General features: G+C 44.4%; 1 protein-coding gene across 2 annotated transcripts in view; it reads right to left on the bottom strand.

Annotated features, from left to right (window-relative positions):
• FRMD3 (FERM domain containing 3) overlaps positions 1–27,156 on the bottom strand; it is a 268,375-nt gene that overhangs the window by 47,452 nt on the left and 193,767 nt on the right. For both annotated transcript variants that reach the window (XM_044273781.1, XM_044273788.1), the window contains exons 5-7: positions 15,419–15,516; positions 11,187–11,310; positions 7,212–7,299 (exon numbers count right to left, since the gene is read on the bottom strand). In XM_044273781.1, the coding sequence (XP_044129716.1) occupies positions 7,212–7,299; positions 11,187–11,310; positions 15,419–15,516 (310 nt within the window). The remainder of the gene's footprint in view (positions 1–7,211; positions 7,300–11,186; positions 11,311–15,418; positions 15,517–27,156) is intronic.

The following is a 27,156-nucleotide window of genomic DNA, read 5'->3' as shown; positions in this document are numbered from 1 at the left end:
TTTACACCATGTCCCATTTGAAGCCCCCCTGATGCACCCCTAGAGTAGAAACTCCATAAAAGTGACCCCATCTAAGAAACTACACCCCTCAAGGTATTTAAAACTGATTTTATATACGTTGTTAACCCTTTAGGTGTTGCACAAGAGTTATTGGCAAATGGGGATGAAATTTGAGAATTTCATTTTTTTGCCTAATTTTCCATTTTAGCCCATTTTTTCCACTAACAAAGCAAGGGTTAACAGCCAAACAAGACTATCTTTATTGCCCTGACTCTGCCGTTTACAGAAACACCCAATATGTGGCCGTAAACTACTGTACGGCCACACAGCGGGGCGTAGAGTGAAAGGTGCGCCGTTTGGTTTTTGGAAGGCAGATTTTGCTGGACTGGTTTATTTACACCATGTCCCATTTGAAGCCACCCTGATGCACCCCTAGAGTAGAAACTCCATAAAAGTGACCCCATCTAAGAAACTACACCCCTCAAGGTATTCAAAACTGAGTTTACATACGTCGTTAACTCTTTAGATGTTGCACAAGAGTTATTGGCAAATGGGGATAAAATTTGAGAATTTCATTTTTTTTGCCTAATTTTCCATTTTAACCAATTTTTTCCACTAACAAAGCAAGGGTTAACAGCCAAACAAGACTGTATCTTTATTGCCCTGACTCTGCCGTTTACAGAAACACCCAATATGTGGCCGTAAACTACTGTACGGCCACACAGCGGGGCGTAGACGGAAAGGTGCGCCGTTTGGTTTATGGAGGGCTGATTTTTATGGACCGGTTTATTTACACCGTGTCCTGTTTCAACCCCCCTGATGCACCCCTGGAGTAGAAACTCCCTAAAAGTGACCTCATTTTGGAAACTACAGAATAATGTGGCCTTTTTTTGGGGACTATTTTTAGGGTACATATGATTTTTGGTTGCTCTACATTACATTTTTGTGAGGCAAGGTTACCAAAAATTGAAATTCTGAAATTTCATCTCCATTTGCCATTAACTGTTGAGGAACACCTAAAGGGTTAATAAAGTTTGTATAATCAGTTTTGAATACCTTGAGGGGTGTAGTTTCTTAGATGGGGTCACTTTTATGGAGTTTCTACTCTAGGGGGCATCAGGGGGGCTTCAAAAGGCCATCAAAATCGGCCTTCCAGAAACCAATCCTTTCCTTTTGCGGCCTCCCTTTTACTGATAATGCAGTTTACGACCACAAATGTGGCATTTCTGTAAACTGCAGTATCAGGGTAATAAATATTAACTTTTGTTTGGTTGTTAACCCTTGTTTTGTTACCGGAAAAAACGTATTGAAATGGAAAAGTGCCCAAAATAGCGGTTTTGGCACCGTTTTTTTTTTTTTTTTTTTGACGTGTTAATCTGGGGGGTTAGGTCATGGGATATTTTTATAGAGGAGATTCTTACGGACGCGGCGATACATAATAAGTCTACCTTTTTTTTACAAAATTATTTAGGTTTTTGACAATTTTATCCTTTTTGATACAAAAAAAAAATTTTTTTTGTATCAATTGACTGTGTTAATCTGGGGGGTTAGGTCATGGGATATTTTTATAGAGGAGATTCTTACGGACGCGGCGATACATAATAAGTCTACCTTTTTTTTACAAAATTATTTAGGTTTTTGACAATTTTATCCTTTTTGATACAAAAAAATAATTTTTTGTATCTCTAAAGGTCTAAGTGTAATTTTTTTTTTTTTTTATCCGATTATCTTACGTGGGGGCTCATTTTTTGCGGGATGAGCGGACGGTTTTATGGGCACTATTTTGGGGGCTATATGACTTTTTGATCGCTTGCTATTAAACTTTTTGTTATGTAAGGTGACAGAAAAATTCTTTTTTTGCACTTTTTTTTTGACCGTGTTAATCTGGGGGGTTGGGTCATGGGGTATTTTTATAGAGAAGATTCTTACGGACGCAGCAATACCTAATAAAACGGTTTTATTGGCACTATTTTGGGCGCTATCTGACTTTTTGAACACTTGCTATTAAACTTATTATTATGTAAGGTGGCAAAAAAATATTTTTTGCACCTTTTTTTTTTCTGGACAGTGTTAATCTGGGAGGTTAGGTCATGGGTATTTTTATAGCGGAGATTATTACCGACGCGGCGATATCTAATATGTCTACTTTTAATAAATTATTTTAGTTTTTTTGGGTGTCTCAAGTCTGAGAACCAGCTTTTTTATCCGATGTCAGTGCTAAATTGGGATATAAATTTAGTACTCCATGGAAGTGTGATACTCCCTAAAGCAACCAATAATGCAGAGGCCCGGATGATCGGGGCACGTGTCACATTGAGTTGTAGTGTCCTTCCGTATCCCCCTCCTGTGACACACTCTGCACCTTTTTTGGGTTTGTCCCTTCTTTCCAGTATGGGGGACCACACCTGGAATGTGTTGGCCAGGGACGATCCGGGCGCCTACAGTTCCGAGGTACTCCTGCCTGCTCCTTCCCGGTCCGAAAAGATCAGGGCCTTGAGGACTGCCTCATAGAACTGGAGGAATGTCCCTGTGTTGCCAGCGCTCCGGGACAGCACAAAAGAGTTGTACATGGCAACCTGTACCAAGTATCCTGGACCGATCTTTTTTGTACTATGCCCAGGTTTTGCGCATGGCGTTATATGGCTTGAGGACTTGATCAGAGAGATCAACTCCTCCCATATACCGATTTTAGTCGACGATACAATCGGGCTTGAGGACCGTTGCTGCGGTACCTCGCACAGGGACAGGGGTGATGCCGTTTACCATGAATTGTGGACAGCATAAGGACATCCCTCTTGTCCTTATACAGACGTGGACAAAATTGTTGGTACCCTTTGGTCAATGAAAGAAAAAGTCACAATGGTCACAGAAATAACTTTAATCTGACAAAAGTAATAATAAATTAAAATTCTATAAATGTTAACCAATGAAAGTCAGACATTGTTTTTCAACCATGCTTCAACAGAATTATGTAAAAAAATAAACTCATGAAACAGGCATGGACAAAAATGATGGTACCCCTAGAAAACACAGAACATAATGTGACCAAAGGGACATGTTAATTCAAGGTGTGTCCACTAATTAGCATCACAGGTGTCTACAACCTTGTAATCAGCCATTGGGCCTATATATATGGCTCCAGGTAATCACTGTGTTGTTTGGTGATATGGTGTGTACCACACTCGACATGGACCAGAGGAAGCAAAGGAAAGAGCTGTCTCAAGAGATCAGAAAGAAAATTATAGACAAGCATGTTAAAGGTAAAGGCTATAAGACCATCTCCAAGCAACTAGATGTTCCTGTGAGTACAGTTGCACATATTATTCATAAGTTTAAGATCCATGGGACTGTAGCCAACCTCCCTGGACGTGGCCGCAGGAGGAAAATTGATGACAAATCTAAGAGACGGATAATCCGAATGGTAACAAAAGAGCCTAGAAAGACTTCTAAAGAGATTCAAGGTGAACTTCATGCTCAAGGAACATCAGTGTCAGATCGCACCATCCGTCGTTGTTTGAGCCAAAGTGGACTACATGGGAGACGACCAAGGAGGACACCATTGTTGAAAACGAATCATAAAAAAGCAAGACTGGAATATGCCAAACTACATGTTGACAAGCCACAAAGCTTCTGGGAGAATGTCCTGTGGACAGATGAGACAAAAATCGAAGTTTTTGCCAAGGCACATCAGCTGTATGTTCACAGACGAAAAAATGAAGCATATCAAGAAAAGAACACTGTCCCTACTGTGAAACATGGAGGAGGCTCTGTTATGTTCTGGGGCTGCTTTGCTGCGTCTGGCACAGGGTGTCTTGAATCTGTGCAGGGTACAATGAAATCTCAAGACTATCAAGGAATTCTAGAGAGAAATGTACTAGCCAGTGTCAGAAAGCTTGGTCTCAGTCGCAGGTCATGGGTCTTGCAACAGGACAATGACCCAAAACACACCGCTAAAAACACCCAAGAATGGCTAAGAGGAAAAAATTGGACTATTCTAAAGTGGCCTTCTATGAGCCCTGACCTCAATCCTATTGAGCATCTTTGGAAGGAGCTGAAACATGCAGTCTGGAAAAGGCACCCTTCAAACCGGACACAACTGGAGCAGTTTGCTCATGAGGAGTGGGCCAAAATACCTGCTGAGAGGTGCAGATGTCTCATTGACAGTTACAGGAAGCGTTTGATTGCAGTGATTGCCTCAAAAGGTTGCGCAACAAAATATTAAGTTAGGGGTACCATCATTTTTGTCCATGCCTGTTTCATGAGTTTATTTTTTTACATAATTCTGTTGAAGCATGGTTGAAAAACAATGTCTGACTTTCATTGGTTAACATTTATAGAATTTTAATTTATTATTACTTTTGTCAGATTAAAGTTATTTCTGTGACCATTGTGACTTTTTCTTTCATTGACCAAAGGGTACCAACAATTTTGTCCACGTCTGTACCTGACCAGCAACAGGTTTCCAGTGGTAAGGGCACGGGGATAGGTAGCTGGAGGGGGAGGGCAGGGAGGCCGCGTTGATTTTTCCGCATGGTCCCACAAGCGGACGTGGATCTGGCGGCAAGGGACTGGAACAAGGGGATACTGGTATAAAAGTTATCAACGTACAGGTGGTAACCCTTATCCAGCAGTGGGTGCATAAGGTCCCACACAAGTTTCCCGGTAACACCCAGAGAGGGGGGACATTCTGGGGGTTGAATCCGGGAATCTCGCCCCTCGTATATATACGAAATTTGTAAGTGTACCCTGAGGTACTCTCACAAATTTTGTATAGCTTCACGCCATACCTTACCCGCTTGGAGGGCACATACTGGCGGAAAATGAGTCTCACCTTGAACGCAATGAGAGACTCATCAACTGCGACCTCCCTTCCAGGTACATAGGCCTCCATGAATTTGGCCCCAAAGTGATCGATGACTGGCCGTATCACCTCGGGGAGGACATGCTGCATTATCGGTGTCATGGCCGTACTGTAAAGTGGGGTCTGGTATAGGACGTCCCCACTCCAGTACAGCCTGACACTGGGTTTCTTGACCAGGCCCATATGCAGCACGAGGCCCCAAAATGTCCTTATTTCGGCTGCACTGACCGGCGTCCAGACACCGGGCCTGGCCAAAAAGAAGCCCGGGTGTTGAGCAACGAACTGTTGGGCGTACAGGTTCGTCTGCTCCACCATCAGATTTACCAGTGGGTCACTGAAAAAATCACAAAAAAAGTTATATTCAGTGTAGCCCACTGTGGAAATCTGGATTCCTGATTACCCTACAAAATCAGGAATCACGGGCTCGTATCGCTCTAGTTCACCGGCAGGGTGCTCCGGTGGATTTAACTGGTGGGCCGGGAAACCAGTACGAGCCCCAGAGCTGCTCGTACTAGGCTGGGCCACAGGGTCCCTAACATGGCGGTCCCCCTTGCTCCGCCTGGCGGCGTCTCCGCTGCCTTGGGGGCTCATCATCATCGCTAGATGATGAGGAGGACGCGGATGACAACAGGAATGTGGGGTCATCCTCGTCCTCACTGGGACTCTCGGAGTCGGAGGCAAGCTGGGCGTATGCCTCCTCGGCCGAGAACGTCCGGCGGGCCATAGGGGAGTGTGTGTCTGCGTGTGTATATGCGTGTGTGTAAATCTTTATTTGGTGTGCGTGTGTGTGGGGGCACGGGTGTTCGCAGACTTAACCCTAAAACTAACAGAAAAAAGGGCAAAAAAATGTGAAAAAAAACTGAGTGCCGGCCACAGTCAGCGCACACAAAAATAAAAAGAATAAAAAAATCCTGCACCCCAAAAAAGTGTGGGGGGGGGGCAGGGGTGCCTATGTACCTGAAGTTCAGATGGGGGGTGCTGGGGCACAGATCGGGTCCTGGGGGGCACAGATCGGGTGATGCTAGCACCGACGGACGACACGTGCAGGCAGCTCCTCTCTCCTCCAGCTCCGGTACACAAAAGGAGGAGGAGAGGAGCGCCTGCCTCTTTTGAATCTGCCGCCGGCCCGCCCACAGACCAATCAGAAGCGATCCCGAGTGGTGATGTCACCATTACCACTCAGAATCGCTGGATGGTGATTGGTGGGGTGAAATCACACCACCATCACCATCCTGGTTCGGGTTATCGGGTCTTCAGAGACCCGAATAACCCGGAAACGCAGAAAACCGCAGGTCTGAATTGACCTGTGGTTTTCTGCGATCGCCGACATGGGACCCCCCGGCGCATTTAGCCTAGGTGCCTGCTCAATGATTTGAGCAGGCACCGGGTTCCGATCACCGCCCGCCGCGTGGCGGTGATCGGAACCATACATGACGTACCGGTACGTCATGTGCCCTTAAGTACCAGGACATCATGACGTACCGGTACGTCATGTGTCCTTAAGAGGTTAATATTACAGCTCCAAAAACCGCATGTACTGTATACTTGCTGTAAGAGGCAAGTTAGAGTAGTCAAACTATGGCATGCCGTACCCAAGAGGTAGTAATGGCAGATGCTATGTCAGCATTTAAACAAGGGCTAAATGATTATCTAATAGCAAACAGCATTGAGGGCAATAATTCATCTAACAAATAATTGATGTGAGAAAGGTTGAACTTGATGGACATATGTCTTTTTTATCCTATGTAACTATAAGTTACAAGTGCATTCATGAAGGTGATAGCTGGTTTCTAAGATGCAGAACCTGCCATCAGCCACTTGGCAAGCAGTACGTAGTCTGTTGAATTTTAAACAATGTATAATGTTAGTTACACAGACCAGGGGTTAGTTCATCACCTCTTAAAGGGAACCTGTCACCGGGATTTTGTGTATAGAGCTGAGGACATGGGGTTGCTAGATGGCCGCTAGCACATCCGCAATACCCAGTCCCCATAGCTCTGTGTGCTTTTATTGTGTCAAAAAAACAACGATTTGATACATATGCAAATTAACCTGAGGTGAGTCCTGTCCCGAGATGAGTCAAGGACAGGACTCATCTCAGCTTAATTTGCATATGTATCAAATAGTTTTTTTACACAATAAAAGCACACAGAGCTATGGGGACTGGGTATTGCGGATGTGCTAGCGGCTATATAGCAACCCATGTCCTCAGCTCTATATACAAAATCCCATGGACAGGTTCCCCTTAAACCAGCAAATGCCCTCAGTTCACAGGACACTGCTCCATCAGTCAAGTGCTTATTGTGAGCCGACAGCTTTTTAGAAAGCTGGCTAGGAACAGCTGTGGTACCTTGCATGGGTGAGGGTCAACCCCATAGGTTTCCAGGGAATGTGCTTTCAACAGCAAATTAAATTCTGCAACAGCTGGGCTCTGACCTCTGAAACGGGAGGAAGAAGAGGGTCATTAAATCTTTTACATGCTAAGCAAAGCAAGTGCAGAATTCACATTTTCTTAGTTTTTTAGGCTTGAAGGAAAACAATGACATACATACAGGATAATTACAAAAGTAAATGTTAAAAATCACTCAACCAACCCTTAATCAGAAGAAGATGACAGCATTGCAGGAATTCCTTGGTGTACTATTTGCTGCTCTATGACAAAGAACAACGTTCCATCAGGCTGCCCTAGCTGTGTCAGGTGAAACTCCTGCTAGGCTGTGATCTTCTCCTTCTGACACCGGCACCTCGAGTGATCACTTGCACTGTGGATTGGCGCCTCAGTCGAGGCTATTCACATTTTCCTAAATTATTTGTTAGCAAGCTGTCAAGTGATATAGATACGTTATAATAGGCTTTTTACTTATGTATAACACTTATCAGCAGCCATATTAATGCCGTTTGAGACACCCCTATTAGTTTCAAAAAAGAACTTCTTAAGATAGTCAAAAGCACTGGTCAAAGTTGTCTCACAAGACTAGCCTCAAGCACTAACATTACACGGAGCGTCTAAGGCTACGTTCATATCTGCTCCACTTATTGTCTTTTTGGTTCTGTTCTTGGAAGAAAAAAACAGCACTGCCGGATTGGTTATATGGCAGAAACAAACTGTGCCTGACAGTGCTATTGTCTACTGCTTCTTTTTTTTTTTATCTGTGACACAGGCATTCGCATATGCGCTGTGAACTCCGGCAGTCTGTTCCGGTGGAGGAACAGACTGACAGAGTGCACTGTATCCAGCTTTTGGCTGGACAAAAACACTACATCATGCCGGAAAGTGGCCGGATCCCATCACAGTGAATGGGGATCTGGCGGCACACGGTGGTATCTGGCTATACCGGAGACAGCGATCTCCGGCAGTCTGTTCTTCCACCAGAACAGACTGCCAGAGTTCACATCACATTTGTGAATGAGGCCTGACAGAGCATCTGATGCAAATGTGAAGTTAGCCCTTATTGCCTTATCAATAGATCAGCACTGCAACATGCCACATCCTTCATGTAAGGCTACTTTCACACTCGCATTTTGGGCGGATCCGTCATGGATCTGCAAAAACGGATCCGTTACAATAATACAACCGCATGCATCCGTCATGAATGGATCCGTTTGTATTATCTGTAACATAGTCAAGACGGATCCGTCATGAACTCCATTGAAAGTCAATGGGAGACGGATCCGTTTTCCTATTGTGCCAGATTGTGTCAGAGAAAACTGATCCGTTTCATCATGCGGACACCAAAACGCTGCAGGCTGCGTTTTGGTGTTCGCCTCCAGTGCAGAATGGAGACTGATCGGAGGCAAACTGATGCCTTCTGAGCAGATCCTTTTCCATTCAGAATGCATTACGGCAAAACTGATCCGTTTTGGACCGCTTGTGAGAGCCCATGACGGACCTCACAAACGGAAAGCCAAAACACCAGTGTGAAAGTTGCCTTAGAAAACCAGCAGGGCAGGTTTACTAATCCTGTCTAATATTAGCATAACTAGACAGTCTGTAAATGTATCAAAGCGCCGCCTGCCGTATGATACATTTGGTACATCTTTAGACACTACTGTCTAACTTAACACCACCTACCTGTATGCATTGCTTATTTTGCATCAAGATTTTGGCGCAGAATGTTACATCTTAAGACATGCCCCCTTTCTCTCTAATCTGTGCCCCTTGCTGATTGACGTGCAAAATATTACTAAAACACTTAAGAAATGTGGTGCACGGTATCAATTTAAAGTAGTATTCTGACGCATTCTTAAACTCTAAAAACTGAAAAATGTATTATTCATAGGGGCTGTTTTGCAGTCACAATTTGCCGGGTGACCATGCTGAATCTGCCTCCAATTGCTTTCAATGGGAGCCTGCGTTGCCGTTTATGCAGCCATGGTTTATGGCTTTAACTGTGCCAAGAAATGACATGCCATTACTTGGGGCAGGCATAAACTGCTGCCTTCCTCTGAAAGTAATGGAAGGCGGATTCCGTGCGGCCACCCAGCTACTTTTTGGTTTCAAATCCATGCCAAAATCTGACTGCAAAAGCTGCTGTGTGAACAGACCCTTAGGCTGGTTTCACACGGGCGTTGCGGGTGCGTTGCGGGAACACGCGCGATTTTTCCGTGTGAGTGCAAAACATTGTAATGCGTTTTGCACTCGCATGAGAAAAATCACGCATGTTTGGTACCCAAACCCCAACTTCTTTACAGAAGTTCGGGCTTGGCATCGGTGTTCTGTAGATTGTATTATTTTCCCTTATAACCACTACAGAATGCATAGTATAATAGCGTTGGAGGGGTTAAAAAAAATTATAATTATTTAACTCACCTTAATCCACTTGATCGCGTAGCCGGCATCTCTTCTGTCTTCATCTTAGCTGTGTGCAGTAACAGGACCTGTGGTGACGTCACTCCGGTCATCACATGATCCATCACATGATCTTTTACCATGGTGATGGATCATGTGATGGACCATGTGATGACCGGAGTGACATCACCACAGGTCCTGTTACTGCACACAGCTAAGATGAAGACAGAAGGAGATGCCGGCTACGCGATCAAGTGGATTAAGGTGAGTTAAAAAAATTAATAAAATTTTTAACCCCTCCAGCACTATTGTACTATGCATTCTGTATTCAGAATGCTATTATTTTCTTTCCCTTATAACCATGTTTCTTTCCCACCCCGATCGTCTCCTAGCAACCGTGCGTGAAAATCGCACCGCATCCGCACTTGCTTGTGGATGCTTGCGATTTTCACGCAACCCCATTCATTTCTATGAGGCCTATGTTACGTGAAAAACGCACAATATAGAGTATGCTGCGATTTTCACGCAACGCACAAGTGATGCGTGAAAATCACTGCTCATGTGAAAAGCCCCATAAAAATGAATGGGTCAGGATTCAGTGCGGGTGCAATGCGTTCAACTCACGCATCGCATCCGCGTGGAATACTCGCCCGTGTGAAAGGGGCCTTAGAGAGACTTTGCCATGATAAATCTTTTGAAAGCTATTCTCTCATGACATAGGAGCAGGGAACAGTGCTGAAGTCTCAGGCATGCATAAAACTAGGGTATGGAGAAAAAAGTACTGTACTGCGGAAGGTAAGTGTCATTTGTAATGTGTTCCCCAGACATCCTGGGTAATAGAGAGAACCTTTCAGCTCTCCTAACAGTTTTAGGCTCCTTTCACATCACCGTTTCTCCTTTCCGTTCTCCGTCTCCGTTGAGGAGTAGGAGAACGGAAAGGACGGATTCTGCAGATAATTGAGACCTAACTGAGCGTAACGGAGCCTAAATACCCCATAGACTATAATGGGGTCCGTTCGGTGTCCTGCATGCAGGACTTTCGTCTCCGCTCAAAAATCATGTTCTGGGCGGACACCGAACGGACCCCATTATAGTCTATGGGGTCTTTAGGCTCCGTTACGCTCAGTTAGGTCTCAGTTATCTGCAGAATCCGTCCTTTCCGTTCTCCGGCTCCTCAGGAGCCGGAGAACGGAAAGGAGAAACGGTGATGTGAAAGGAGCCTTAGTAAATACTTGCTTTCCCCAAAAAGTAATGTTGGAGCATCTTTTGTTACAGATCTGCTGTGTGCTGTTCCCATTCCTCTGTTGTTCCTCCTGAAAGTGTATGAATAAACTGATAACTACAAGCTAACATTTCGGGGAATTTCCAGAGGCATAACAGAGGAACAGCACAAGGCAAAGTTATAGGAAAAAGGCACCCAGCAATGTTGGAATGGGGAATACAAACACTTACTAAAACAGACATGTTGGAAGAGCTGACAGCTTACAGCCATTTCCCCCCTTGAACAAAATCTAATCTTTGGCAGTCAACACATACCTGAGTTCACTTTTATGAACTTCAACAATTTTTCTTTCCAATTTCTGTGATTGTTTGGGAAATATCTTGAAATCACAAATGTAGTTGTCAGGATGTTCATCGGGATCATAATCTCCGATCTCAGCTGAAAAAAAATATATAATGTGATTGCTGCCCAAATGCAGATTGTGTTAGACTGGCGCCACATGCAGACTTGAATTATGAAAGTAACAGTCCATAGGTGACAGTGCCTGCCATTCACTATTTAATATTCGGGGCAGGTGATCTGGGTTTGCAGGTTGTTGGACCCCCACTGATCTGATATCAGTGGCTTAGCTATAGTGGTCGCAGTTGCAATCAGGCACCTAAGCCAGGGGGCCCCCCTTGCCAGTGCCACTGTATTTCTCACTTTATAAAACACAGTGCGTCTTATAAAGCCAATACTAGTTCTACTAAATTAATACTAAAGAATCCATTATGGAAGCGCTCACTAGTCTGCAGGAGGCGGGGGGAGTGAAGTGCTGTAAGCAGCGGCGGATTGGCCATAGACCCTACAGGGAAATTTCCCGGTGGGCCGATGCCCCAGGGGGCCACGCAAGATCTCCTCTCTGCCGCTGAACAGGTACATAATGAGCTCTCAACAGTAATTAACGCTGTAAGAATCAGGTACTCATGTACCCAGCCAGCGACCACGCACGTCCTCCTGAATTCAACTGCCATGGCCCACATCTCACCTCCTAAGCCCCCAGCTCCATATCTTAATCAAAGACAACTGGAGAAGGAGGACAGAAGATGGCAGCTGTTGATGGCCACCACAGAGGGCCAGCTTCTGAGGCAGTATATTGTGCTACACTGTGTTATTTGGTTCTGCTGGGATAGTATTTTGTTCTATGGTATTGTTGACCCCACCTATTTGTGTTGCCCCGCCTTCAGTTATTTAGGACCTGCCTACAAAATGGGGCCACTTTTTTTTTCTTTTCCAGGGCCACTTTAAGTTCCCAGTCCGCCCCTGGCTGTAAGCATTCAAGTCTCCCGAATGATCTTCTCTGGGCCCACACTGCACTGTCCTGGCTGATTACAGCATAAGGCCTCATGCACACGACCGTTGTTTTATTCCGTGTCCGTTGTGGCATTTTTCGTGATTTTATGCGTACCCATTGACTTTCAATGGGTCAGTTGAAAACTCGGCTAATGCACCGTCTGGTTCCAGTCCGTCAAAAAAATATAACATGTCCTATTATTTTCGCGGAAAACGGTTCGTGGACCCATTCAAGTCAACGGGACTGCAAAAAAACGCGGAGGCACACATGATTGTCATCCGCGTCCGTTTTTTTCCTATCATTTGCATAACAAACCTGTCTTAGACTTTTTTTTACTTTCCTTTATGTCTGGTGGTCCTCCAAAGACACACGGAAACAAAAACGGAAACGGATCACGGAACCCCATTTTGCGGAACGGAACACAACAACCGTCGTGTGCATGAGGCCTTAGGATGTAGTGTGCGCACTATGACTTGACACTGCAGGCAGTCAGGTGACAGTGCAGCGTGGGCCCAGAGAAGATCAGGGAGCGGACAATACAGGGGAGACCATTGGACCTGGAGAGTAGCAGAGGAGCATGAGAGGTACTTCAATTTATTTATTTTAAGGTCTGACATGGGGGGGGGGTCTGACATGGAGTTATGATCTGAGGTCTGATATGGGGGTCTCACATGGAGGTCTAAAGGGGGTCTGATATAGGGGTCTCACATGAAGGTCTAAAGGGGGTCTGATATGGTGGTCTAATGGGGATCTAATCTGAGGTCTGATATTATGAGGGGGGTCTGACATGGAGATCTAATGGGGGTCTAATCTGAGGTCTGAAACTGGGGTCTGATCCGAGTTCTGTTATGGGGGTCTGATCTGAGGTCTGATATGGGGGGGGGGGTCAAACATGAAAGTCTGATGGGGGTCTGATCTGAGGTTTGATATGGGGGTCTGATCTGAGGTTTGATATGGGGGTCTCATCTGAGAATACGAAGATATGTTATGGGGGATCTGATTTGCGGATCTGATATGCGGGTCTGATTTGAGGTGTGATATGGGGGTCTGATCTGAGGTCTGATATGGAGGTCTGATTTGAGGTCTGATATGGGCGACGGATCTGAAGATTTGATATGGGGGTCTAATTTGAGGTGTGATATGGGGGTCTGAGCTGAGAATCTAATATGGGGATCTGGTCTGAAAGGTAAGGAGGTATCAATATCAAGTGGTATTTTTTGTACTGAAGCACACTGTAAGCGGGTATTTGTACTGATGCACATTATAAGGGGGATAGTTTTTGTACTGGTGCACACTATAGGGGTATTTTTTGTGCTGGCTCACATTATAAGGGGGTAATTTTGTACTGGCACACTTTAGGGGGTATTGTTCTACTGTCACACATTATAAGGAAAATTATTACTACTGGAGGACTATGGGGAACATAATTACCATAATGGGCACAATAGAGGCATTATTACTATTGGGGCCACAGTTAACGCTATGCTTCTGGGACATAATTATTACTATTGGAGGGACTTTTGGGACCACCATTACTGTGGGAACATCCTGGCACAGTTTAGTACAATTATTTTGGGGGGACATTATGTTTACACTATTAGTGTCAGGGAGACTATTTGCTAAGCAGAGTCATTTTGGGGGGCACTGTGTGCCAATAATTGTTAGAGGAGGCACTATCTGTGTGGTACTAGTATTTTCAGGGGAACTATTTCTGCAGTAAAGTATTGGGAAGCACAGCATGTACAGTATTGGGGTGGCAGGATGGGATGTTGAGAAGGTGCGAGGATGATGGAAAAGTAGGAAAATAAGAGGTCTGTTTGTCAAACACTGCAGAGACAAGAGATGGCTGAAATAAATCATCATGGTGGTCTAGTCTGAAAGGAGAAGATGGGGAAAGAGAATATCTACATCAGAGGAGACGTCTCTGGGTGTAAAAAGTATGAGGCGCTGTATTACCTTGCATGTTTTGTAGCCCTTTATCTAATGTTTTCCAAGTAAGTCTTTAATAGTCGGGCTGGAGGGAAGGGGTTAGGTTGAGAATTTGGCACGGGGGAGGGGGGTTGCCGTTCACATTTTTACCTTAGGCAGAAGAAAGGCTAGGTACACTCCTGCCCCTTGCCACAAAAGGAAGGTAGGGCCCAAGCCGAACTCTCGCACCAGGGCCCATGAGCTATTAACTATGCCCCTGTCTGAAATCGATTACATATCTTGAGGATAGGCGATCAATATCTAAGCACCAGAAAACTCTTTAAAATATGCAATTTTTGCCCCACGTCTTTCTTAATGTTGAATTGTGGACATTAATCTAGGCAAGTGAGGCCATACAGATCTTTAGATGTCCATCTGGGTTCTTTTGTGACCTGCTGGATGAGTTGTCAATGCTCTGTTGGTAACATTTTGGTAAGAAGGCCACTCCTGGGAAAGTTCACCACTATTTTGAGTGTTCTCCATTTGTGGATAATGGCACTCACTATGAGTCACTGGAGTCCCAGAGTCTTAGCAATGGCTTTGTAACCCTTTCCAGACTGGAATATTTGAACATCTTTCGAAGGTGGCATCATGTCCTGCTTTTTGAGACCTAGCCCGCTTCACATTGCCACACAGTTTCTAAACCAGGGATGTTTAGAGTGTGGCTAGTAAAACTGAACCCAATTGTCAATTGAATTCAGCTAATTGGTTGGTTTAGCTGCTAAGGGGGCAATTACTTTCTGAAATATTCAAGTCTGACAAATTTGCAAAAGTACTATAGATTGGGAGAGGGCAATTACTATCGCACAACACAGTATTCTCTCTCCCATAACACTCATATTTTTTTTTAATAAACTGTTGTGCATGGTGTAAAAAGTGGAAAAGTCCCAATTTTTGTGACTCTTAGCTTCCAAAAAAAATCACAAAAACATCACACAAACTCCTGTTTTTAGACAAACATGGGCAAACAGTCTATGTGTTTTTCTGTGATTTTTGTGCATATGGGGCAGAAATAATGGAACCTGCGAAATGAGATAGCAAAGGTGAAAACAAGTGAAGGCAAATAAAACACCATCAGTAAATAAGTCTTAGATCAGAGAAGGACCACTAGGCAAACTCTGTATTAGCGCTTGTTCAATGGGTCAAAGCGGTAAATTTGTGGTCAAAATCCAAAGACTGAGTGCTCTTTCAAAACTTTTCTATGAGGCTCAGTATTTTCTTCTAATGTGCGTTTTGTATAGTTACCTTGAACAATGCAAGCACCTAGGTATGCAGCATCAGCAAATGAACACAACAGACGGCCATGGAAAATGTCCCTTTTTATTTGAAGATACAAAAGATACCTGGAACACAGAAGACAAACACAACCTGTAATGTCCATGTTTAAAAGATCAGGGCGAAGAATACTGGACATCTAGAATGACAAAGAGAATAATTTGACAGACAGGAAAACAAAGCATTTAAATATACAGTATAGATGGAAACATGCTAACTTTGTATGACGGATATAATATTCAATATTAAGGGTGCATACACATGTGGCAGATTTTGTTGCAGAAATTTCTGCGACTGGAAATCCATTCCATTCAACTGAATGGGGTTGTTTTGGTAGCATGCACATGGATTTCTGCAAGCCCTATTCTGGTGAATAGAGCAGATTTTCAGTGGCAGAAAATTTCCAAAAACAAAATCGGCCATGTGTGAAGGCACCCTAAGGAGATGGTCCTATGGTCCATTTCTAAATGGCACTCAACTGATCTGATCTGGGGAAGATATGGTCAAGCACATATTTCTCCTGTCAATGCTGTTGGTCTAAGACCAGGTTCACATCTGCGTTTTAAATTATGACATGTTCCGGTCACTGTATCTGGTATTTATGTTGGCTTTCAGCCGGACAAAAAATCATACATGTAGCATTTTTTACCTGGCCGAAAGCCGTCATATATGCTGGAAAGTGGCCAGATCCCTGCCTGATCCCATTACAGTAAATGGGGATCCAGCAGTGCACGGCAGTATCTGGCTATGCGGATGTGAATACAGCCTAAGCATACATGTTTATTTCAACCTAGAAAAGGGAGATAAGCCTCTGGTGGCACTTATCTCTTAGGGCCCTATTACACTGGCCCATAATAGGAAAGAATGTTCCTACAACTGTTGTTCACCCAATCATTGCCCCGTGTAAGCATGCAGCTGGGCACTCGTTTTTAAGGTGATCACATCTCTTATACTGGATTAAAAGTGCTTGTTTATCATCAGATCATTGCCCAGTGTGAACAGGGGATGTGCTGCTGACAAATGAAACCTGTATGGGGACAGCCCATTGAACTCCTGATCAGTTGTCTCCAAACTAGTGATAATTGCTGCATATAAATGCAGGTAACAAGCGCCAGTTAACATGCTGTTATCATCGATCAACAATCTGTACTGAGCAGAATATCTGCCCATGTAAAAGGACAAAGTCGACATGGCCACCATATATCTATTGTATATGGCCGGTTTAAAACTTGTTTGCACCTTGTTAAAAGTTATTAAATTTAAGACTTTCAAGAGTCTATATCATTGATGGTAACACTGATTTGATTTTCTGCAGATGAATCAGTTACAGTGGTGCATTAAGGATAGCGCTGAGACGTTGTCATGCTACTGACAAATTCATAACTGCAATGTACAGCTGCAGTCCAAAGGAATACATTGAGGCTGATGTACTAATCCTATAGAAGGAGTAAAGTTAAGGCCCCTTTACAGTGCCCGATATTCGGGCAGATTATCGCCAAAAAGCGGTCGTACATATGCTCATTAGTGATAAGCTGCCAGTGTAAAGGTGCCGCTTGATTACCTGATGAACGAGTGAAACGCTCGTTCATCGGTTAGTAGCTTGTTGGTGTGAACACCTAAATCATTTGCCGGCAGCAGATAGTGCCGTCTAAACAGCCCTCTGCTTCCAGCAAACTATGATTCTGTATGGGGATGAGCGATGGGATTAGCGATTGCTCCTCCCTATACTGCGGAGGAGATCACTGCATGTAAATGCAGCGCTCTCCTCCACTGATAAGCAAGCAATTGTCGAAAAGGAACACTTCCTTACCGTCAATCACTTGCTACAGCGGGCCATGACTTACACCAGATATATCACAGTGGCTCAGGCTGGATGATAAATGTGAAGCATGGCTAGACACTTTTCTCTAACTTTATACTAACTCCTGGTCAGGCACGGACTGGTCATAGACCAGTCAGGGAAATTTCCTGGTTAGCCGATGCCCAGGGGGCCGCCCTCCTCATGGCCACTGTCCAGGTACATAACGATCTGATACTCTCAGCAGTGATTAATGCTAGGAGTATAGGGTACTTATGCACCTGACCAGCAGCCACAGGTGCCCTCCTGAATTCAACTGTATCATCATCGTCAGTATGGTGATAGGCAAGTATTTTATGCTGCATATTGGTATTAGGTTTGCTAGGGCGGTATTTTGTGCTGAACTACAGTATTGTTGGCCCTGCCTACTTCTGTTGCCCCGCCTTCTGTCAATATGGACTCATCTACAACATGGGGCCACTTTTAGTTTTTTTTTTTTTTCCAGGGCCACTTCAAATTCCCGATCTTCCCCTGCTCCTGATTGACTTAGTTGGCTAAATAATTTTACATCAGAATTGTGAAACAATTTTGCTGCAAAATGCCAAATTTTTAGGCTATACCCTTTCTTGGTAAGTCACACCTAATTATGTAAAGTCACCCACCCCCCCCAACAAGCTAGGTGCAGTGGATTTTTCTAAAACTAGATGCTTCAAATTGCGGATCGGCAAAATCGGAGTACACAGATACATGGATACCAGCAGCCAGCCGTATGATAGCGCATGTCCTACTAGGCATTTCTATCTTATTTGCAGGGCCGCGGAATGGAAGACATGCACATCGTATGCTGTCTGCGTCTTTTGTGGCCCCCTTGAAATGAATGGGTCCACATCCATTCCGCAAAATTGCAGAACAGATGCAATACAGTCGTGTGAATGAGCCCTTACTCCAGAGTCCAGATTTCTTTTAAATTAAATTAATGGAATAACCCCATTAATGAACAATGTTTCCTGAAAAGTCCAAACTGTTTTCTGGTTTGTGGCCCAAATATACCGATTACATTCATGATCTGTGACTTCAGCTATAAAGTATAGCAGTCATGATTAACTAGGTAACCTGTCAGTTTCGGTTTTGAGCACCCCTGCTGCCACAGTAAAATTCCATCTGACGGCTGGGTGCAGAATTAAAATCCAGTGTGAGCCGTAGATGTGATTAGTTGTTACTTCTCATAACCTTCCATTGTTCTAGTACAAAGAAGAATTAGTCCGTCAGTTCTACACCGCATTCAGACAACCCACTAACATTTACTAATACACTAATAAAATGCGCCAGAATTCTGGTGTAATTTGTTCAATAAAACTGACATACATAAATTGCTCCAAGTGATTTAGACATTTTTAGGCACTTTTTGCCACTTGTCTGGCGTGACTTAGCAGACAGGGAGTGTGGCTCTGTGGGGAAAGGTATGTTGCTTAAAAAATACGTCATGTACCAAAATGGTTGGCTTTCTCTGTCCGTTAAAAGTAAAAGCAAACAGAACGCAACAGGACTCTGCAAATATAAGGGAGAATTTATAATCGTAGGTGTGTCTGAGGCTGTTTTTAGATTGAAGTTGCATCTGTGCCAAATTTATGAAGAGGGTGCTCAGTTTTATTAAATTTGACTCAAGTGTGCTACCTATCCCTGTGCCAGTAGGCCTTAAATGAATTTAGAGAGCACACTACAGCTATATATTGCACCCTCTGAGCACCAGTTCTGTAATCCCCCCTCTGTTATGGCTATCCCCCCTTCCCCTGGATTGCCTGGGCTAGATATCTTATTCTCAAGACTGCACCATGGCTCGGTATCTCATAACTTGCGTAGTCAAGAATCTGTGCTGCCCGGGAAGCAGCAGTAGATCCACTCAGATACAGTACCCTAGAACATGGTCACTACAAAAAGGCTAATTGTTCTGATGTTGAATGGTTAAGTGAAATGCTGAGAATTATTGTTCGTATTTGTGTACTCAATAGTACTGCAAAGATAGGTCAGGGTTAACAAACACGACTTAAGGTTGCTAGGAGATGGACCGGGTTCCTTCCCTAGTCAGTAGTGAGTTTCCAGCCTAGCTGTGCTACTAAGAGGACACATGTCTGCTTACTTCTTAGTACTAAAGTAGAAGAAAGGGGAATCCCTCGGCACAAGGAACCAACCAGATGCGGATGATGAATCTTCAGATATATTTATTGCAACCACACAACGTGTTTCGGGGATAGAATCCCCTTCATCAGGTAAAAAGTATTGCATAACACATAGACAAACATGCTGGATATATATCCATACACAAATGGTCACATGTAGGTAGGTCAGAGGGGAGGTGGGCGTTACTCTGAAACATCCCTAGACTGGGGTCACAAAGATAATGTTGAAACTAAATGAATGGGGCACATATAGATATTTACTGCCACATTGGGCTTACAGGCTAATCTTAAAACTGTATTCTAATACATAACATACAAACAGATCGCTGTGAATGTTCCCAAATTCTGCCCATCGCTAGAGAGGAAGAGCTACGATCCCCAGGGTCACATGATCGCTACTCCGATCATGTGACCTATGATGTAAGCTCCAGGCGTCACATCTCCTAGCAACAGCTTACATCATAGGTCACATGATTGGAGTAGCATGTTTGTCTATGTGTTATGCAATACTTTTCACCTGATGAAGAGGATTCTATCCCCGAAACGCATTGTGTGGTTGCAATAAATATATCTGAAGATTCATCATCCGCATCTGGTTGGTTCCTTGCGCCGAGGGATGCTCCTCTCTTCTACTTTATACAAATCCTCTATGTGGGCCTTGGCACGCTCATCTGAGGACACCTGCATCCGTGGCTGCATACCTACCTCTCAAATTGGGGATTGAATATATCTCCGACACATCTTCAATAGCGTTGTGCCTACATTTGCACAACCCTATAAGGTGAGCCTCCAAAATTGGAGTTTACTCTAAATTCCCAAACGTTTTTACCCTATGGTGCGCCCTGTTTTTCTGTTTATACAGTTAACAACTTGCTCTTATACGTTACTTCTTAGTACTAGGCCTGAGTCCCAAAGAACCACCATCTCTGAGACAATTACAGCTATTTAAAGTGCTTCAGAGAGAGAGAGAGAGAGAGAGAGAGAACAAGAAGGAAGGTTAGAAGGTTCAGAATCTGCAAGGCTGTGCAGTGGAGTCAGTCAGCAGAGTACTGTGCTTGTCTAAGGATGATGTAGACATTGCTGCTGTGAGAGGGAATACTGCCAGCACACCCTTCCACACTTTCAGACGGTTTGGCAGCCATATCTTAAATCTGTACAACTCAGTCCGGTATTACAGAATCTACACCAAAACCCTCAATTGTATGCCTAAGGTTCTGCAGAGAGACTTTAGAAGGACAGAAAGCAGGGGTACTCCAACCTCCATCATTACTGCTATCCATCCATTTATTGCTATTGGGAAAGGATTTCACTGTGAACTGCTGTTGGAATTGTGCCTTGATACTGCTGGATGTACATACTATTACTCCTATTCTGCACTTTATTTAGGAGACCTATTTGGCACCAACTGTACAGGTCACTGACTCCAACATCAATTGCTGACCTTTGCACCTGCATCTACACTTCTGTCTTGCACCCTGCCAGAACACCAAGGGTACCAAAACTACCATCAGGCAGGAGCCCCAGCATCAGGGTGTGCCTCGAGGGAAGAAGGGGTGCAACCTCTTGCCACTACATGGCCCTAGAGTGATATTGGTGTGAGGATTGCCACTGTAATGCGTGTGGTAGAGCTACTAGCACTCCCATTCTATGCTTGCTCCTGATGTTGTACAGACAACCCAGTGGATGAGTCTACAATTGGAGACAACTCCAATCACAGATTTTTAACCCCTCAGATGAGGTGCTCAGTTGCGACCACAGCATCTGAGCAGGCATTTACTGGGAGCACAGTGACAAGCTCACAGGAGCTGCTTGGTTGCTATGGCTACTAAACACACAACACTAAGAGCTCAACGATAGGTACAAGACATCCTGCGGCCACGTGTTGCCTCTCATAGCAGGGTTCCCAACAGGAATTTTTCAGCAAGATGCTCACCGCACAAAGCAAGGATTTCCCAGGAATGTCTGCACCCGATTACAACAGTTATTTATCTCCAATTGAGCATTTATGGGACCAGTTGGAAAGCCAATTTTGGCAACTTACAAGTTGCCAAAAACTACAGGCCCATCTGTAACATCTGTAGACAAATGTGCCTTATGGAACCTGTATGCCTCCATGCCCAACAATATCTCATCCTGTATCCAGGCTAGAGAAGGCCCAGTAGGTTACTAGAGCCTCCTTTCAAATATACAGTTTCCCCAATAAAATTATCCTTTCTCTCTAATATTGTAATCACTTACATATAGCATCATTATATTAACACATATAAAGTTTTATTCTATTCCAATTCCTTCTTGGTGGATTTTGTCTTTTTCAATTAGTGTATTACAAGTATTGTCCGACTACCCCTTAAAGCATCCCATTTGGTGACAATTTAACTAGAAAAGAACACGTAGCAGCGCTTTAAATAATATCTATTCACGGCATGATGCTTCATTTGGTGATTTTCCAGAGCAACACAAAATAACATTTTGACAGGCGCCCCAGTGATCTTCAGTGTGAAATAAATGTTACAAAGGAAGGGTGCGATGAGCAGGTGGCAGACAAATAGCACAATTAACTTCTACACCATGCATTTAAAAATCGCTTTTGCTTTTTCAAAGAAAAAGAAAAAAATAGACTTTTCATAAATCTAATCCTGTTACCAAGATTCCTACATAAAATAGTGGAGTCACATGTTTTCAGAATTTCTATTGCTTTCCTTTCTCATCATCAAAGATATTTTTCCTTAGGCTACACTAGCGTTTTGGCTTTCCGTTTCTGAGATCCGTCATGGGCTTTCAAAAGTGGTCCAAAACGGATCAGTTTTGCGCAATGCATTCTGAATGGAAAAGGATCCGCTCAGAATGCATCAGTTTGCTTCCATTCAGTCACCATTCCACTCTGGAGGCGGACACCAAAACGCTGCCGCCATCCAATATAATGATTGTCAATGGGTGACTGATCCGTTTGTAATGGCTCAGTTTCAGGCGGATCAGTTTCTAAACATTTTGCCCACTGACAAACGCAAAAACACAAATGCAATCGCACTCTGCAACCAGCACTCCAATTTTGCCCACTGAGCATGCTCAAGAATTATGGGCTGGGGGGTCTGTGGATGGCACTGTTATGGGGTGGGGGGTCTGTAGATGGCACATATATAACAGTGCCATCCACAGATCCCCCATTACAGTGCCATCCACAGATCCCCCATTACAGTGCCATCCACAGATCCCCCCATAACAGTGCCATCCACAGATCCCCCATAACAGTGCCATCCACAGATCCCCCATAACAGTGCCATCCACAGATCCCCCATAACAGTGCCATCCACAGATCCCCCATAGCAGTGTCAGCCACAGATCCCCCATAACAGTGTCAGCCACAGATCCCCCTCATAACAGTATCCTTCAGAGATCCCCCCCATAACTGTCCGTCACAGATCCCCCCATATAAGTGCGTCATCCACAGATCCCCCCATAACAGTGCGTCATCCACAGATCCCCCCATAACAGTGCCATCCCCAGATCCCCCCATAACAGTGTCCTTCACAGATCCCCCCATAACAGTGTCCTTCACAGATCCCCCATAATAGTGCCATCCACAGATCTCCAGTAATAGTGCCATCCACAGACCACCATTAGTTCCAAACCCACCAAAAGCACAACTTTTGGTTAAAAATATTATTTTTCTTATTTTCCTCCCCAAAAACCTAGGTGCGTCTTACGGGTATATTTATATATATTCTCTTTAAAAAAAGATAATTATGGTTTAACTTTATTTATTTTTTTGTTAGGAACCTGCACCTAGAGCCGCCAGGCAGAATCCACAGTCTCCTCCAGAGTTCATGGGAGAGACGTGGCTCGAGCACCTAGTTCTAATTCGCATTTGGTTTTTTGATTTTCACTAAATTTTTTCTTTTTTTTTCTTCCAGGATTACAGAGTTCAGGGTCCACCAGGGAAGATGAGGAGTTCATTGTCCCTCACATTGATAATGAACTCCTCATTCAACTGGTGGAGACACATCCCGCTTTATGGGACCTGGAGGGAGATCGGTAAGGCCTTATTCACCACCTGGGGGGATCTCACCACGGCGGCTCAGAGGCAATGTGGTAAGTACAGCAATATGTATTTTTACCACATTCATATTGTTATTAACCTAACAGCATGCAAATTATTATTTTTTCCACAGTTCAAAAGGTTCTCATTCGGTGGCGGTCAATACGGGACCGCTTCAAGAGGGATTTCAACCAGGAGGTTCAGGCCCCGAGTGGATCCGTGGCAACCTCAAGGCCGCCATATATGTATCATGAGGCCTTGGGGTTCCTAAGACGGATGCTGGCACTAAGAATGTAATTTTTTTTTGGGAGGGGGAATGGAAAAAGCGTTTGCTTTTCTCTCCCTCTGAGTGCAAGGGGCTGTCTGAGACTAGGGTTGGGCGTTCTACTGGTATTACGATATACCGCGGTATTAAAAAAAGGCGATATCGCTGTTTCCTAAATACTGCTGTATTTTGTGACGTCATAAAAGCGGTCATGTGCGCTGACCGCTTCTAAACGTGCGCCCGCCCGCCCCTGCACCTTGCATAGCGCTGAGTACAAAACTACAAACATTACTTCCTCTCGCTCCTGGCTCCTTCTTGCTCCGCCTCCCTCAGTTAAGTCTCCACCCACCATCTGACATCATCACCGTCCGTCACCCACCAGTGCCGATTCTATGTGGCGAACTCTGTGTGAGTACTGGTGTCTCTGGAGAGACTTTTCCTGCGGCTGCCTCGCTAGTGTGTGCTCTGGTGACAAAATTAGAAACGTATTACTTCCCGCAGCGGCCGCCCCGGCTCTCCCTCCTCCTTGCTCACATATTCAAATCTCCGCCCACCGGCATCTGATGTCAGAATGCATGTATGGTGTCAGATGCATGTATGGTGGCCTGTGGCCACAAGACTTTATTATAACGCCTCCTTGTGGCCCCCATACAGTGTAACGCTTCCTTGTGGCCCCCCATACAGTTTAACGCCTCCTTGTGGCCCCCCCATACAGTGTAACGCCTCCTTGTGGCCCCCCCCATACAGTGTAACGCCTCCTTGTGGCCTCCCATACAGTGTAACGCCTCCTTGTGGCCCCCCATACAGTGTAACGCCTCCTTGTGGCCCCCCATACAGTGTAATGCCTCCTTGTTGCCCCCCATACAGTGTAACGTCTCCTTGTGGCTGCCCCCATACAGTGTAACGCCTCCTTGTGGCCCCCCATACAGTATAACGTCTCCTTGTGGCTGCCACCATACAGTATAACGTCTCCTTGTGGCTGCCCCCATACAGTATAACGTCTCCTTGTGGCCCCCCATACAGTATAACGTCTCCTTGAGGCTGCCACTATACAGTATAACGTCTCCTTGTGGCTGCCACCATACAGTATAAAGTCTCCTTGTGGCTGCCCCCATACAGTATAACGTCTCCTTGTGGCTGCCCCCATACAGTATAACGTCTCCTTGTGTCCCCCCATACAGTATAACGTCTGTTTTTTTCTTTTAAACGGGCATTTATCGCGATATACAGTGGGGTGCGAAAGTTTGGGCAACCTTGTTAATTGTCATGATTTTCCTGTATAAATCGTTGGTTGTTACGATAAAAAAAGTCAGTTAAATATATCATATAGGAGACACACAGTGATATTTGAGAAGTGAAATGAAGTTTATTGGATTTACAGAAAGTGTGCTATAATTGTTTAAACAAAATTAGGCAGGTGCATAAATTTGGGCACCACAAAAAAGAAATGAAATCAATATTAAGTAGATCCTCCTTTTGCAGAAATTACAGCCTCTAAACGCTTCCTGTAGGTTCCAATGAGAGTCTGGATTCTGGTTGAAGGTATTTTGGACCATTCCTCTTTACAAAACATCTTTAGTTCATTCAGGTTTGATGGCTTCCGAGCATGGACAGCTCTCTTTAAGTCACACCACAGATTTTCAATTATATTCAGGTCTGGGGACTGAGATGGCCATTCCAGAACGTTGTACTTGTTCCTCTGCATAAATGCCTTAGTGGATTTTGAGCAGTGTTTAGGGTCGTTGTCTTGTTGAAAGATCCAGCCCCGGCGCAGCTTCAGCTTTGTCACTGATTCCTGGACATTGGTCTCCAGAATCTGCTGATACTGAGTGGAATCCATGCGTCCCTCAACTTTGACAAGATTCCCAGTCCCTGCACTGGCCACACAGCCCCACAGCATGATGGAACCACCACCATATTTTACTGTAGGTAGCAGGTGTTTTTCTTGGAATGCTGTGTTCTTTTTCCTCCATACATAACGCCCCTTGTTATGGCCAAATAACTAAATTTTAGTTTCATCAGTCCACAGCACCTTATTCCAAAATGAAGCTGGCTTGTCCAAATGTGCTTTAGCCCACCTCAAGCGGCACTTTTTGTGCTGTGGGCGGAGAAAAGGCTTCCTCTGCATCACTCTTGCATACAGCATCTCCTTGTGTAAAGTGCGCCGAATGGTTAAACGATGCACAGTGACTCCATCTGCAGCAAGATGATGTTGTAGGTCTTTGGTGCTGGTCTGTGGGTTGACTCTGACTGTTCTCACCATTCGTCGCTTCTGTCTATCCGAGATTTTTCTTGGTCTGCCACTTCGAGCCTTAACTTGAACTGAGCCTGTGGTCTTCCATTTCCTCAGTATGTTCCTAACTGTGGAAACAGACAGCTAAAATCTCTGAGACAGCTTTCTGTATCCTTCCCCTAAACCATGACGGTGAACAATCTTTGTCTTCAGGTCATTTGAGAGTTGTTTTGAGACCCCCATGTTGCTACTCTTCAGAGAAAATTAAAAGAGGAGGGAAACTTACAATTGACCCCCTTAAATACTCTTTCTCATAATTGGATTCACCTGTGTATGTAGGTCAGGGGTCACTGAGCTTACCAAGCCAATTTGAGTTCCAATATTTAGTTCTAAAGGTTTTGGAATCAATAAAATGACAACAGTGCCCTAACTTATGCACCTGCCTAATTTTGTTTAAACGATTATAGCACACTTTCTGTAAATCCAATAAACTTCATTTCACAAATATCACTGTGTGTGTCTCCTATATGATATATTTAACTGACATTTTTTTATCGTAACAACCAACAATTTATACAGGAAAATCATGACGATTAACAAGGTTGCCCAAACTTTCGCATCCCACTGTATATCGTTATCGCGATAAATTTTTTAATATCGTTATCGTCTGAATATTTTTGATATCGTCAAACCCTATCTGAGCGTTTGGCCCCTCTGTTTTGGGCAGCCCCCTACGGTCGGAGGTAGCCATAGCATAGAACCTGGATGCAGTATTTGAAGGCCAATTATTTACTTCTTTTTTTTTACCTACAGAACTGCCAGCAGCACTCGGGCGCCTGACCCACCCTTTTGAGGCGGACACGGAACCGACCGCCACCCCCAGCCCTCCTGTCTATCATGCACCTGCTCAGGACAATTCCGGTCCCCAATGGGTCCCTATGTTGAACAGAGGCTCTTAAATTTCTGCCAGAATTTGAGAGCCCTGTTGAACAGCCAGAGATCCGGTAGGAGCCGTCACAGTGATATTGTGAACCTTGTAGAGATCGTGTCTGAATCTCTAGAAGGTTTGGCAGAAGAAATAAAGTTAATGAGGGATAACTTGATACGCCGCTGGGAGGGAGCGGAGTCGGCACGTCAACTCAGCCCTCACCACCTTTATGTGCTAACCTTAATCCCTGTGATGGACCAAATGAGTTCAA

This window comes from Bufo gargarizans, chromosome 1 (genome assembly GCF_014858855.1).
Source record: "Bufo gargarizans isolate SCDJY-AF-19 chromosome 1, ASM1485885v1, whole genome shotgun sequence".
NCBI classification, from domain to species: Eukaryota; Metazoa; Chordata; class Amphibia; order Anura; family Bufonidae; genus Bufo; species Bufo gargarizans.
Note: the sequence above shows the minus strand (reverse complement) of the source record. Positions and strands in the feature narration are given on the sequence as shown.